Source organism: Gavialis gangeticus, unplaced genomic scaffold, assembly GCF_001723915.1.
Source record: "Gavialis gangeticus isolate Ggan-Ray unplaced genomic scaffold, GavGan_comp1, whole genome shotgun sequence".
Classification (NCBI taxonomy): Eukaryota; Metazoa; Chordata; order Crocodylia; family Gavialidae; genus Gavialis; species Gavialis gangeticus.
This window is the reverse complement of record NW_017729032.1, coordinates 138,356,242-138,369,815: the sequence shown is the minus strand read 5'-3', so window position 1 is coordinate 138,369,815 and position 13,574 is coordinate 138,356,242. Positions and strand designations below refer to the sequence as shown.

Here is a 13,574-nt window from a genome sequence, read left to right as displayed (position 1 = left end):
AATATCAATCACCAGTTCCAACCCAGTGCCCCTCACTCCTGACCCACTGCCCCAGCCCCTGAGTGTGTTGTGCATGGGGGGGCCAAGCAGCTCCTTGCAGGCTGGAGCTCTGCCAGCTTGCAAGAGGAAAGCCACTGTTTCCCATGTTTTTCTCCTTTAAAGGAGAATCCATTTTTAAAGTTGATCTATTTTTAAAGTTCATGACCCTTTCATATATTCTTGCGACCCACTTTTGGTTCATGACCTATGGGCTAAGAAACTCTAGTTTAGAATAATCCAGCCTATATACAGGGGAAGGAGGAGACAGAAGGCAAAATAGCTTCTGTATGTCACCCAAAAAAGTTTGCCTTTAGGACTTTCTGATTTTGCTGATCCTACTAACTGTGATTACTCATGTAGCATGTCAGAGGAAGAAACACAGGAGTGGGCAAAATATGGCCTGTAGGCTGGAAGCAGCTTGTGACTAGATTCCATTTCCTGGCAGCCGTAGTAGCAACAGCTCCTTCTGGCTGTCGCTGCCGGGCCCAGCCCCGCTGCCAGGGCACTGCATCCACCACTAGGAATGGGAGCTGTATGAACAGGGCACATGGCTGGGTGAGGAGTGTGTCTGGGGCTGGGATCTTGGGGTGGTGACAGCACGTGGCTGTGGGAGAGCTGCAATCTGCTTCCTACAGGCCCCTGCCTAAAGCATCCGCCTCATTGCGGGGCTGCAAGGAAATGGAGTCTGACTGCAGGTCGCTTTTTGCCCACCCCTGCTTTAACACCGTTTGTTCTTGTTTTCCATTGTAAACCTCTCATTCAGTCTTTATCCATATGATTCCATGTTCATGCACTGAAGACAGCTTAAACTCCCCTCACCTTTGAAGGTGCAACAAGAGGGAGGGGGTAGTGTGAAAATTTTCTCCTACCTATAATACTCATTTTCTATACCACACCGTACATTGTAACAGGGTGATGCAAGTTGATTGCTTTAATTAACTACATTTTTCCTAGCACTTGAATAATCTAACGTTTGTGTTAAATGCAGCCCTTCTCACACTGGTTAAAAAATGGCCTGGCTTACACAGTTTAAATAACATTTATCAACCACACTCAGACTTAATCATTACCTTGTTCCTTTAGAAGGTACATAAATAGGAACACTACACATCCCAGCATAGTTCTCTCTAACTTTGAATAAAATATTATGTATCTTTCTTCTCAAATCGCTTCTTCCACCTCTTCAGCCTCTAAAGTTCCCCATTTTATATTACAAAATGGGAAGGGCTTTCATTCCTCATGTGAAAACAATCAAACCCTTGTTACTAGGCTTTCAGTGCACAGCCCAACCAAGCTTGCTAAGCTGCACAGAGTTTGTTAATAAAGCAGAATATGATCTTTAGGGCTACAAGGAAGGGTGAAGGGGGTGGGGGGAGCGACAGTCCTGTGCCATTTCGACAGGTATTACGCCATCTGACTCCGAGTAGCTGGGCTTTGATCTCTGACCTGTTAAACATGGCTCAAATTCAACCTCTCATGCAACAGCTAAGACCAGCCAAGGACATCAGAGCTGACTTTGTTGCTTTGTCTTCTGTATTTCTAGGGTGAAGTTAAATAGTCTTTTAGGTAAAGATGAATATTTCAGTTCCCAAGCTACTGTGCCTCCAAAGAAACTAGGGTAGCACATTTGTTAAGAGCCTTCAAATCTTTCAAATTATAACTCAGTGGAGAGCAGCTGAGGTAAATTGCAAGCCCTCTGACCACTGATGCAGCTTTAGACATTAGACAGACTTGGGGGCCAAAGCACTTTGAATTGTCTTTTGCAATCTTACAAACTCAGAATGTTTTCACAGAAATCTAATCTCTGCTATTCAGGGCTCAGATCCTGAAACCAGATCTGGGTAGGCAAGTCCCATCTCCTGTGTACAGTTCCTTTGACCTAACAAAGCTCTGAGTGGGCCCACTCAGAACCATTTACCATAAGGAAGTTGCAACATAGACTTAAATATGCTTTGGGATCATCAAGAACATAGTGTGCTTCAACATGTAATTCCACAGTACTCAAAATCCCACAGTGTACACAACCTAAGTATTCGACTGGTCATTGCTCAAATGCTAATATTGTGCAAATATGTGCCAGGAAGCTGAAAGTTTTGTCTTATAAATACTTGCAGTTTTTGGCACTTCCCTTGATGGCAGTCAGCTGGGAAATGACCGGCAGTTGCCAAGGTTGTGACACTATTCATAATGTAAGTATGTACAAAGGGGCTTTACGGGTGTTTAGCAAATTGATCCTCAACACCCCTGCAAAGCAAGAAAATAATAACAGCTGCATTTTACAGAAGCAAAGGAAAGCTGTAGGAAGAGACACTAAATATATGGCAGGTTGGGCTCTGGCTCTGTGTCAGCCTCTCCTCAATGGAAATTTGGACTGAACAACATAAAAATGTTTGTGGAAAGTGGAGACTTCTCAGTATTTTCGTTGGTTAAAAAGCTGAATTTTTTTCCTTTGACTGTCATTTTCTATGGAAAACATTGATGAAAATAAATAGTGTGCTTTTTTGCTTTTGGTGACACTTTCTTGGAGGCATGAAAACTGTAGGTTCAGCTCTAGTAAAGACTGGCCTTCATCAATAGAAAGATTAGAACAGGCAGTTCCGTATCCCCCGCTCTCTCCCTGTGTCCAAATTCTGTTATTGGCATTGACATAACTCGGACATCAGTGGAATTTTCTCAGTTCTTTCAGAGTAGTAAAGTCTTGGCCAGATCACATACCTCTGACTTGTGCTGCCTGTTGAAAAGGACACCGCTTATTCTGAGGTTGATACCATAGTCCTGGTGCAGCCTCAGTACCCTCTGGTGTTAGTGATTTACTCTCGTGTGTGCAAGCATTGCAAGATTGGGCCCCATCAGTGCTGAATGGACCTGACCCCAAAGAAAAGTATGTGCACATCTCCTGCCATCAATTAGGGGTCATGGTCTTAATATAATATTAGTTAAACATTTTTATGTGTGGGGAAAGTTACTTTTCATACTGCTTGTTATTGTGATAAACAATTTCAAGTTTCCCTTTTTGTGTAAATCAGTGATTTTTCAGGTCAATTTCTTGAGAAGTCTTTCATTAACAATGTTACCTACTCCCAGTTCCCACTGTCTGAGACATCTACACACTACCTCAGCACATTAACACTGGCTGCCATTTTCACTTGTGTCTACTTTTGTTTTCCGGGTCCCCTTTCTGCATCACATACAGCAGGGAAGGTACTCTATTCTCATGACTAATTTCCTGCCTAGACTAGAGAAATTTTAATCAGCTTCACATACTAGCCTGGTTAAACAGAAACAGCTGCCTTAGCCATTCTTCTGACTGTCATTGGTCTCTGAGGCGAGAGATGAACAACTCCCCATTACGCTTTCTGCTCCCTCAGGGCTTTTTTACTGCAGGAAAACCTCTTCCTGAAGCTTGCCCAGGCTGGGACACCCAAACTTAAGTTTTGACCATGGCATTGGCATAACAAAATTTATTTAAAGAATAAAATACCATCAGGAAGGAATATCCAATCCATAAACTACGCCATCCTTCAGGGCAGTGTGGGATTGACACATCTTGGCTGTGGACAGCAATCGCGACAGCTGGGGCCTCACAGACCGAGCAACGACTGATATACGGTCTAATTTCTTCTTCTGCCACAGGCATCATGGGCAGAGGTGCTGTGGTTGAGAGCCAGTAGGACTTATCATTCCGGCTTGCGTAGTAACAGACATCCCCAGGGTTACAGTAGAGGAATGGCATAGTACTAAACCGAGTCAAACATGAGCCAGCCAGCCCTGTAAAAATAAACCACCAAACTCTGAGTATGCATATTCCAACAGGATGTACTTCTAGCACACACCTGCATACATGTTTGTCAGAACAACTCCACATTCAGTGACGCTTACGCAGATTTTACAGTTCCACTTGAACTGCCAGAGCAATACAAGGGAACTACCTCTGGAAGCATGTGGAAGAAAGGTGTTTTAGTTTTCACTTTGTTACTTCTGGGCTTCCTTGCATAATATTCCCCAAAGCCCAAATGGCTCTAATTTTACATACTCCTTTTTGAATGAGGAAAAGTAGATTGGAAGTTTCAAATGTGGATGTCAGGGAGAAGCATACATACCAAGGTCCTGGTTATGTGCTTTTTCTTGGCCTTCAAAATATAGCAAACTGTATCCGCTCCAGAGTTTGTTCATGCCAATGGGGCACATTGGCTCTTGATCAGACTGGCTATGCTTCACCAGAAGGTACCCAATGCTAATGCTACGACCTGGCATACCTGGCAACCCAGGGCTACCTGGACGGCCTGGTATACCTTGAGGGGAAAAAATGTGATATAGAAAATATTCAGCCAAAATACAATATACTGAGACATGTCTTGCTCAACATTTAATTGCATCAGACTTTTCTATTTTATGGTAAGCCATATTTCTTGTACCTAGTTCTTTTGAAGTAAATGGTTGTTGGATCAACCTGCCTAGTCTGTGCAAAGAGGAATGTTTTTTATTACTAAACAAATTCACAAATAGTTGGCCTTATGAGTTGAACATCTTTCAAAAAAATGGGCAAGCAGTGAATACTTCAAAACTTATTCTTCAATAAAAAGCACCCAGGAGATGGATGCCTTTCCCCGCAAACAAGTCTCAGCAAATATTCCAATATTTGGTGTTATTCATTGAGATAGATTGCTTTATGCTTAGCTTAATTCACATGGTAAAATTTCTGGTTCATTCTGATGAGCAGGGATCTTGGTTTTCTCTGATAAAAACAAATCCTCAGTTTTTGGTTTAAAAAAGTAACCTAAAATCTGCATTTTCCATGATTAAAATGAAACACCACTAATATATAGATATACATATAGTAGTGTTTCATTTTAATCATGGAAAAATGTGGATTTTGGGTTACTTTTTAAAATAAAAAATTGGTGATTTTTTTTTTAAATAAGAGAAAACCAAAGGATTCCTGCTGATGAGTAATTCTACTACAAAAACACCCTTCCTTATATTAGCTGGATATTCTCGCTGTTTCTTCTAGTTAGATATTCAATTTTCATGAATATTCTTGCTGCTAAAACACTATTGTGTCAATGTTTAAAGACAGCTAATATAAAACATCCAAAATCTAAATAATATCCTTTAGATGAATACAATGAGATTTAGTTAAGTCAAAATCAGGGTTTTTTTGTTTTTTTTTTTTAATAAAAATTAGATGAAAGCTGTGAAAATTACTGATAGATAAAGCCTAATAAAGGCACTTTTGTTTGAACCCTGTGGAAAGTGGAAGACAGAGCTGGGGGACACAGCTACATTTATGTTTGCCTTCCTGTAAGCTACTGACAATCTATAATGTAAAATGGAAAAGGAAACAACAATACTGAAGCATCACTTACCCTCAGATCCTGATGGACCTTGATGCCCTTGTGGTCCTTGATCACCTCTAAAACCTGGAAGTGCTGGAATGCCACTTCTTCCCTGGAACCCTTGTTTACCAGGTGCACCTCTAAAACCTTAAAAAAATCATCATGTTGAATCTCCTTGTTTGTAGAAAAGCCAGGTGGAAATCATCTAATTCAATCCCCTACCTGATGCAGGATCATTCCTATCCAGAGTGCAAATTATGGCAGAGCTTGGGTGTGGGGGTGAGCCCCCTACCTAAGAGGCGAGAGCCTCCCTGTAAGATTTGAAAATCATAATCGAGGTGGGGAGTCTCTGATTAGATTGCTCCTTCATTTAGGTGGACTTGTTAATCAATGGACCAGTTTAATTTTTTTTGCAGGCCCTCCTCCTCCCACCCCCAGGTCAAAATGTAATTCGAATCCTGTTCCTATCCAAATCAGCCTATACAAATCTGATGCAAGTGTTGTTATAATACACTTAAGAGATCCAAGGAAAAGAGTTATGCCCTCTTCCACACAGGAAAGCAAAAACCCCAACAGTCCATACCAATTTGATCATAGGATAAAATTCCTTCCTGACCCCCAAACGTGGCAATTGGTCTGACCTGAGTGGATGGGCAAGACCCTCTAGTTAGGAACCTTTAGTTCCTAGTTTTAGTTCCAACAGAAGCATTGGCAAACCCCAGTCACAATCCTCAGTCTTGGCTGCAGCCAACCCCCAATGCTGCAGTTCTTACCTAAATCACCTAATGGACCCTGGGGCCCAATCTCTCCTGGAATTCCTTGGGGCCCTCTCTGCCCACGTGGGCCTGGTGCACCAACCTCAGCAAGCCTCTTAGAGGGTATGGGAGACAGCCCAGGAGAGCCTGGAGGTCCCTGAAGGCCTATGACAAAAAAAGAGCAAATTAAATTTAGAGGGAGGAAAATAACTCAAATCCCTTCACTTGTGCACTCTCTCTCACCCATCAATGTACAAGGCTTATGCATTTTCATAGATTTCATAGACATAAGGGCTGGAAGGGACCTTGCAATATCAGGTCCAGCCCCCTGCCCAAGGGGCAGGAAGTCAGCTGGGGTCAGATCACCCTAGCAAGGTAAGCATCCAAGAGTTTCTTAAAGGTATCCAGAGTACCTCAGAGGATAGGAAGGCACTCAACATCCTAGAGTACAGAGTAATTCTGCATCATGGGAACAGTATAATATCAGGCAAAAAAAAAAAGCAACCCCAAACAAACTAGTGGAAGGAGACAAAGGGGTTGATAAAGCAGCAGATAAGATATTATGATATAGGACATTATGCAGTGTTCTTTAAGTCCCATATCATTAAACACTGTCCTGTCTCTCGTCTTGTAGAAGGAGGGGCATGAGCATTGCTCAAATTGGGATCTAATCTTTTTTACCTTTTCCCATCTCTTTTCTGTTGGTTTGACTTGATGAGGTAGGCAAAGGCAAATATGGTAATTGCTGTGGCTAGTGTATGGAAGTTTTTGAACCAGGTCTTAAGTGTCAAGTAGGTCCCTTCTTTTAAGTCACAAGGCAATTCCAGATAAACCCTTTTGACTGGACCAGACTCCCATCTTCAGATTCAGAGCAGGTAGGGTAGCCAGTGAACAGGTAGAACATACAGTTTAAGTAAACAGAGCACCGGACAGCTCTTACTCACCAGTAACTCCTCTATTCCCCTTGGGTCCAGTGGGGCCTCTGTCACCAGGAATTCCCACTGTGCCAACAGGGCCCATGACACCTTCTTCCCCTTTCTGGCCTTTAGTGAAAAATGACACACACAGTCATCATGACTTTGTGCAGACAATATAAATTAAAAGCCAAGTACCATACAAGTCAGCACTTAAAAGAGGCAGTTTTTAATCATACATACCTTTTTCTCCAAAGCTCCCTAGAATCCCTGGTTTTCCTGTTAGACCAGGGTCACCCCTAGTGCCTTTTGGGCCATCTTCTCCAATCACGCCTATTTGCCCAGTTTCTCCTTTGCTTCCTGGTGGAGATGGTATTCCGTGCCTGCCCTGTTCTCCTTTATAGCCTGTTAAACCATATTGAGATTGGAATCCTCGTTAAAAGGCAGGATACACAGCCCGCATTTAAGAGAAATTAACACAAAAAATGCCACCCCTTGGAAGAGAGCACATGTCTCTTTCCAGGATTCAGTCTCTTAATCCTTGCAGGTGGCAACAGATCAAAGAGACACATTTAGCAGTGCTGACATTTGCCTTATGTTCTGTACTTCTGTGGTATGGAAAGAGTTAGGGCTAGAATAAATCTACCCGAGTCCAAAAATTGTGATTTAAAAGCCCCAGTTCTATTGTTGCCATCTCTTAAATTTGTCTGAACCCACCAAACACTCCCGATTGTCCAACTATACCGTATCATTGCTTGGTCTTAAAAATAGTAGTAGTGATTAATGTAACCAAATGTATTCAGTGTTATTTTACTATAATAAGTACATTTTTGTTAAGATGCTTAGATAATTTGTAAAAACAGAACAGCCTTGTCAGAGAAGACCATAAGCTAAGGTAAAGAAGAAACAGGAGTGCTGAAGAGCATTCCTCAAAGAAGAAAAGAAGGAAAAGAGACAAGAAACACTCCATTATACTTCCTCAAAGATATAAATCCCAACTAATGAACAACTTTCAAGTGCACAAGAGATCTGGTTCAGTCAGTTCCAAAAGTTTCATTGAAACAAAGACATTTAAATAAAACCAGTCAGAGATCATGTATTAGAATATTAGAACCAGCCATCTATAAATATTGGGTATAGACTGGAGGGAAATTTGGAGAACTCAGCAAATTTAAGACTTGCTGCCAACCTGCTCCTCCCACCTCTCATGTCTCCCCAGCCAGTATAGGTGAGGATCTACATTGTGCTGTCACAGGTAGCCAGATAAACTTTGTGATAAACGCTTGTTTTTGTGTTTTGAAAGTGCAAGCAAATAGAAGGTTGTGCTATAGACCTGTTTCTGCTTCTTTTATCAATAGCCAACCCACAAAGTACCTGTAACAATGTACACTTTAGAGAGAGAAGCTCTGTGGTCTGAAAGTAATTTTTCAGATATAACCCATACAGGGAGTAGAGGTGGGAGGAATTTGATTTAGTTGGCTGTGCTGCAAGTTACAGGATTTTCCAGTACGTTGAATTTTTTTAAAGTAATGTTTGGGAGTTTTCCAATAGCTTTCCAGCAGTTGGTGAACTCAAAAAGATCTTTATGCCTGATTGCAAAATTATTACAGGTTTAAAATAAAGTTTGTCTCAATATACGCTGCTTCCACTGAAGTGTGGATTAAAAAAAAAAAAAAACAACAAAACTTATTACAGCTTGAAACTTCCCTATTCTGAAATTGAAAAGACATACCGTGGAGAGAAGTTGATAACTACAGTATTAAAGATTAAGGACAGTATTGTAAGTGCTTATCAGTGATAAGACTCCTGTTGGTTTCAGTGGAAGCAGAGTTAAGCCAATGCTGAGTGCATTCATAAATACTACCTATTGTGCTATTTGCCTAGTCAATACAATGAAAATTCAGCTTCAAACCTGCCTGCCTGTGGTGAACTTGATTTCTGCAGCTGCTAAGCATCTGCAATTGCCAATAAAAACAGTGAATTAAAAGCTTGTTGAGGCACCCAAGTCTAAAATGTTGGTGCACTCTAAACAACACCATTAAAGCACAGCAGCCAGTAGAGCAGCTACTCACTACCAACAGAGTTGTCCCATCATGCTTCCATACTGTATTTTCTTGTGTGAGGTATGGGCACACCTTGTCTAGTTTACATGGATTGATTTCAGTTGCTGTCACCCACAGAGCCAGTGGATGTACTCAGGGGGTTGGGGATGACCAACTGTGAGCTAGATCTATGCCTATCCTCACTTGTAAAAGCCAGCTGGGGAAGCCTGGGGCCATTTCTGGCCCCAGCGTTTCAGGTTGTCAATACCAGGTGTTTTTAAATCTGCAGTTGTCTGGCCTGTACTCAAGAAACTTTCTTGATGCTGACTACCCAGGCAGGCAGCTATTGCCCCATTTCCAACCTCCCATTTTTGGGAAAGGTCATTGAATGGGTGGTTGTGTGATAGCTCCATCCAGGCACATCTGGATGTAATCAGATTCCTGGGATCCCATCAGTCTGGCTTTCATTTTGGGTACGGCAGGGACACTGCACTCATGTTTGATTATCTTCATTTGGAGATTGATGGTAAATTGTACCCTGTTTTTCTTCAGTTGCCTTTGACACAGTTGACCGTTAGGTGCTGATAACGGATTTGTGTGACCTGGTGGGTATTTGCAGGATGGCTATAAATTGGTTCTGCTCTTTCCTAGCAGGGAGAATAGTAATGGCTGAGTGCTCATAATCTCCTTAGAGCCTTTCTTTTGATGTTCCCCAGTGCTCCACCTTGTTGCCACTCCTGTTCAATGTGTATCTGAGATTGCTAAGTAAGACCATGAGGAAATCTGGTGTGAAGTAACATCAGTATGCTCTCTCATCTCACCTGGGCCCCACAGTCTCTGCCCTTTCAAAGTGCCTGGCAGCAGTTGGCAGTTGGATATGGGTGACTCAAGTGAAACTGAATACAGACAAGGGAGAGGTGATGGTGTGGGCAGGTGTGCTTTACCTGGAGGGATTGGGAAACCTATCCTTGAACAGGTTCAGCCTCCCCTTGACACTCAGGTTTGCAGCCTTAGGATGTTCCTGGATCCGCTGCTGCACCTGGATCTTCAGGTGGTATTGATAGTTAGGAGTGCTTTTCACCAACACTATCTGCTGAGAAGGCTGCAGCCTTTTCTTTCTGATTCAGATCTTGCCACCATCATCCATTCATTCATAACCTTGAGGCTAGACTATTGCAATGCACTTTTTGCAGGGCTGCCCTTTACTGTGTGTCTGGAAGCTGCAACTGGAGCAGAATGTGGTGGCCTACCTTCTCACAGGTGCGAGTTGCCAGGAGAATATAAATTCTTGTGCTCCAGAGTCTGCACTGGCTTCCAATAGCCTTCTGGTGTAATTCAGAGTGTTGGTCCTGAATTGAGTGTTGGCCCAGTCTGGGCCCTATGCACACGAGGGACTACATTTTCCCTTACGCCCCATCATGATCCCTAATGTCAGCTGAGAGCAACCTCTTGCTAGTACTATCAGTTCATCCAGTTCACTTAGAAAAAAATATCAGGGTAGTTCCTCCTCAGCTTTGGAACTCCCTCTCTCCTGAGGCCCTCCAGAGCCTGGATATCTTCTGGAAGTGCTGTAAGACCTTATTTGGGCAGGCATTTAACAAGCAAGGCTAGGCTGGGATATTATTTCAGCACGTTTTCATTCATATTTTATTTTAATATCCCATTTATTCTTGTATATTATTCTGTCTTACAGTAAGACACAATGAGACTCGGATGGGAAAGTGGCATATAAATCTAAGAAATGCATAAATAAGTAAATGACCTGGTAGGTGACATTTTCAGAGGCAGAGAAAGAGTGAACACCTTTCCTTGAAAGCTTGATATAACATATAACTTAATAGTTTAGTTCAGCATATTTTTTTAGCAATATTTTGGGAATAATTATGTGGTGATTTTTTCCCCATTGGTTTAACTAAGCTTCTTACACTTACAAGTCTGTTTTTTAACCAACCACCCATAAATTAATTTAGTGTTTCTGGAAGCTGCTAGACAGCAAAGCAAGCCATACCAAAATGCTTCAACAATAACCTGAAGAAACTACCTAAATGTGTGCTTAACTGCTATTCTTTAAAAAAGGGTACTTCACTGATCGGGGCTAAAATTTAACCCTGTTAAACAACCACATTTCTTTATTTATTTATACCCCCCATACACCTTAGCTCAGATGGTCGGGGAAATGTCTAGCTAATTGCCATATCTTCCCCTTTGGAAAGCCCCATTTTCACTGGTTGAGGAGGGTGCCCCATGTCACAATAAGACACACTGCTAAAAATCTGTGTTAAATATTCTTTCTGATGCTTGCTACAGGGCACATGGCATGAGTTACCTGGCACACCATGTAGGCCTGGAGAACCAACATCACCCCGGATTCCTGATATGTTTGACACTCCAGGAGGGCCTGGAATTCCATCATGCCCTGGGGAACCAGCTGGCCCTCGCTCCCCTGCAGGGAAGAAAAAGAAATCATTAGTACCATAGAAACATGAACAAAAAATGATTAGATGAATCTCAAATTGTTCTATGCAGTGAGTGTTGCATTTTTTTCAGAAGTGCAGAGGACCTACAGCTCCCATTGACTTCAGACAAAGCTGTGGTAGCTCAACACTCTGAAAAATCATGCTTTTAGCACTTCAGGAACAACACCACCAACAAAAAAACAAAGGTTATAGCTGTTTCCAAGCAGATATAGACAGACAGACAATTAATACTTGCCATGCTTAATAGTGTTAACCTTATTCAATGCCTAGTGCTCTACTGTATAAATACTACTCCAAGATAGCTTAACATATGCTGGCTGTGCAGTGAGAGGGCAAACAGCACAGTATTGTATGTCCTATGAAATCAGTGGCTATTCAGAGTCCATTAAAATGGGTAATTAGAATCTAAAGGCAATTCTCAGATATCAACATTTTAAACTACTGAAAATCTGGACCAGGGCTCCATGAAACTATCCATTTAAATGATAAAATAATGATATTGCACAGGGTCTCACGAAGCCAGAAGCCTTCTAGTGTCTCAGGAAGGCTCAAGCTGCCACAAAGCCCTGTTTTTATTCTCTTGGTAAATATTTAACACCAACAAACATGAATCAAATAAGCAAAATAGCTATTTCTTAAAGGGGAGGATAACATAACCAATGGTAAAGTTGGCAACAGCACAGATCTTGGTGATTACAAGGAGGTATGAGTTGATAGTTTCTTACAGGGTGAAGGGATAAGCCATCAAAGGACACGGGGGGGCACAAAGTCTCAGACACTGTAAATACATGGGAATTTCAGGTTTTAAATAATCGGGAAACTGTTTAAGAAAACATTCATATGATAATAATATATGATACTATAGCTATTATCTGTAGATGTCTTTATGAACAGAGTGGGCATATAGGGAATGGAAATTGAGGGCTTTGTTACATGTTGCACTTTGAGCTGCTCAAATGTTGATTGGTGTTAGTGCTAGCTTGAGTTTGGAGCAGTCACACCTTAAGGCTAAAAACCTCTGACTGTCCCCCACCTGTACAGCTGTGACTTGCCAGTAGAGGGCTGGTGAGCATGAGCCTAAGTAGGAGCTACAGCTATGAGTTGATGCTGCTCACCAGGACTGGCTTCTATCTCTGCTCTAAGTTGGGGTGTGTGAGAGAGGGGTTGGTAGGGATGGAATATGAAGCTGGGAGGTAGAGAGAGTTAATAGGATGGGGGCGAGTAATGAAATGGGAGGTGGAAAGGAAATGGGGGTGGGGGAAGGGTGGTGAAATGAAGGAAGTCAGCCCCTAAAGGATGAAATAAAAAGAAGTAAAAGCAAAATAATTTTAAAACAACTAAAGAGGAAGTCAATTAAAGAAGGTCTCATGTTTTAATAAACTTGTATTTGGGATTGGGGTGTAGGCAAGTGCTGGTCATGATTCCTGTCATGGCTAGGGATGGGACCGGTGAGAGAAGGTGTTTTGGGGAGAACTACTGCTGCTGCCCCAGGAAGGAAGCCCCAGATCATGGGGACCTGATCAGGCCCCCTACCTTGTTCTTCCCCCCTCACCCCACTCCTGGACCCATCCATGCAACCTGGCTAGCTGGCATGTGCTCTGTAGGTTGTTTGCATGGGGTCGCACTCCTGGGGATGGGAAGGTCACACCCTTGGGGTGGTGGTGGGGGACTTGATTTGGTGCTAGAACCATCTTCTGGGCAGTAGAGTTCAGAGGGTGGAAAGTTTGTCCACAAAGAACAGGAGGGTGGGGGAGGGGACACTGTATCCTGGGATGCTGGAGGACTGCACCTTGGGCAGTTCATCTGTGGGGACTGGCCAGACATTTAATGGAACAGGGGCTGGTAACACAGAACGGAGAAACCTGCCCTGAAGCACCATAGCTAAGCTGCCTAAAAAGTGTGCTTAAAACTAGTTTCAGGTGTTAATGTGTGGACAAGAGGGGGTTAAGAGCTCCAAAAACCACATACAATGAATGTGTAACAAGGCCTTGAGAATGTGGAATGCTAAAAC

At 42.4% G+C, this 13,574-nt stretch overlaps 1 protein-coding gene across 2 annotated transcripts in view; it reads right to left on the bottom strand.

Moving 5' to 3' along the window:
- COL4A2 (collagen type IV alpha 2 chain) overlaps positions 1-13,574 on the bottom strand; it is a 291,109-nt gene that overhangs the window by 7,047 nt on the left and 270,488 nt on the right. For both annotated transcript variants that reach the window (XM_019524110.1, XM_019524111.1), the window contains exons 40-46: positions 11,413-11,529; positions 7,288-7,449; positions 7,075-7,173; positions 6,149-6,295; positions 5,406-5,522; positions 4,140-4,331; positions 3,521-3,807 (exon numbers count right to left, since the gene is read on the bottom strand). In XM_019524110.1, coding sequence (XP_019379655.1) covers positions 3,521-3,807; positions 4,140-4,331; positions 5,406-5,522; positions 6,149-6,295; positions 7,075-7,173; positions 7,288-7,449; positions 11,413-11,529 — 1,121 coding nt within the window. The remainder of the gene's footprint in view (positions 1-3,520; positions 3,808-4,139; positions 4,332-5,405; positions 5,523-6,148; positions 6,296-7,074; positions 7,174-7,287; positions 7,450-11,412; positions 11,530-13,574) is intronic.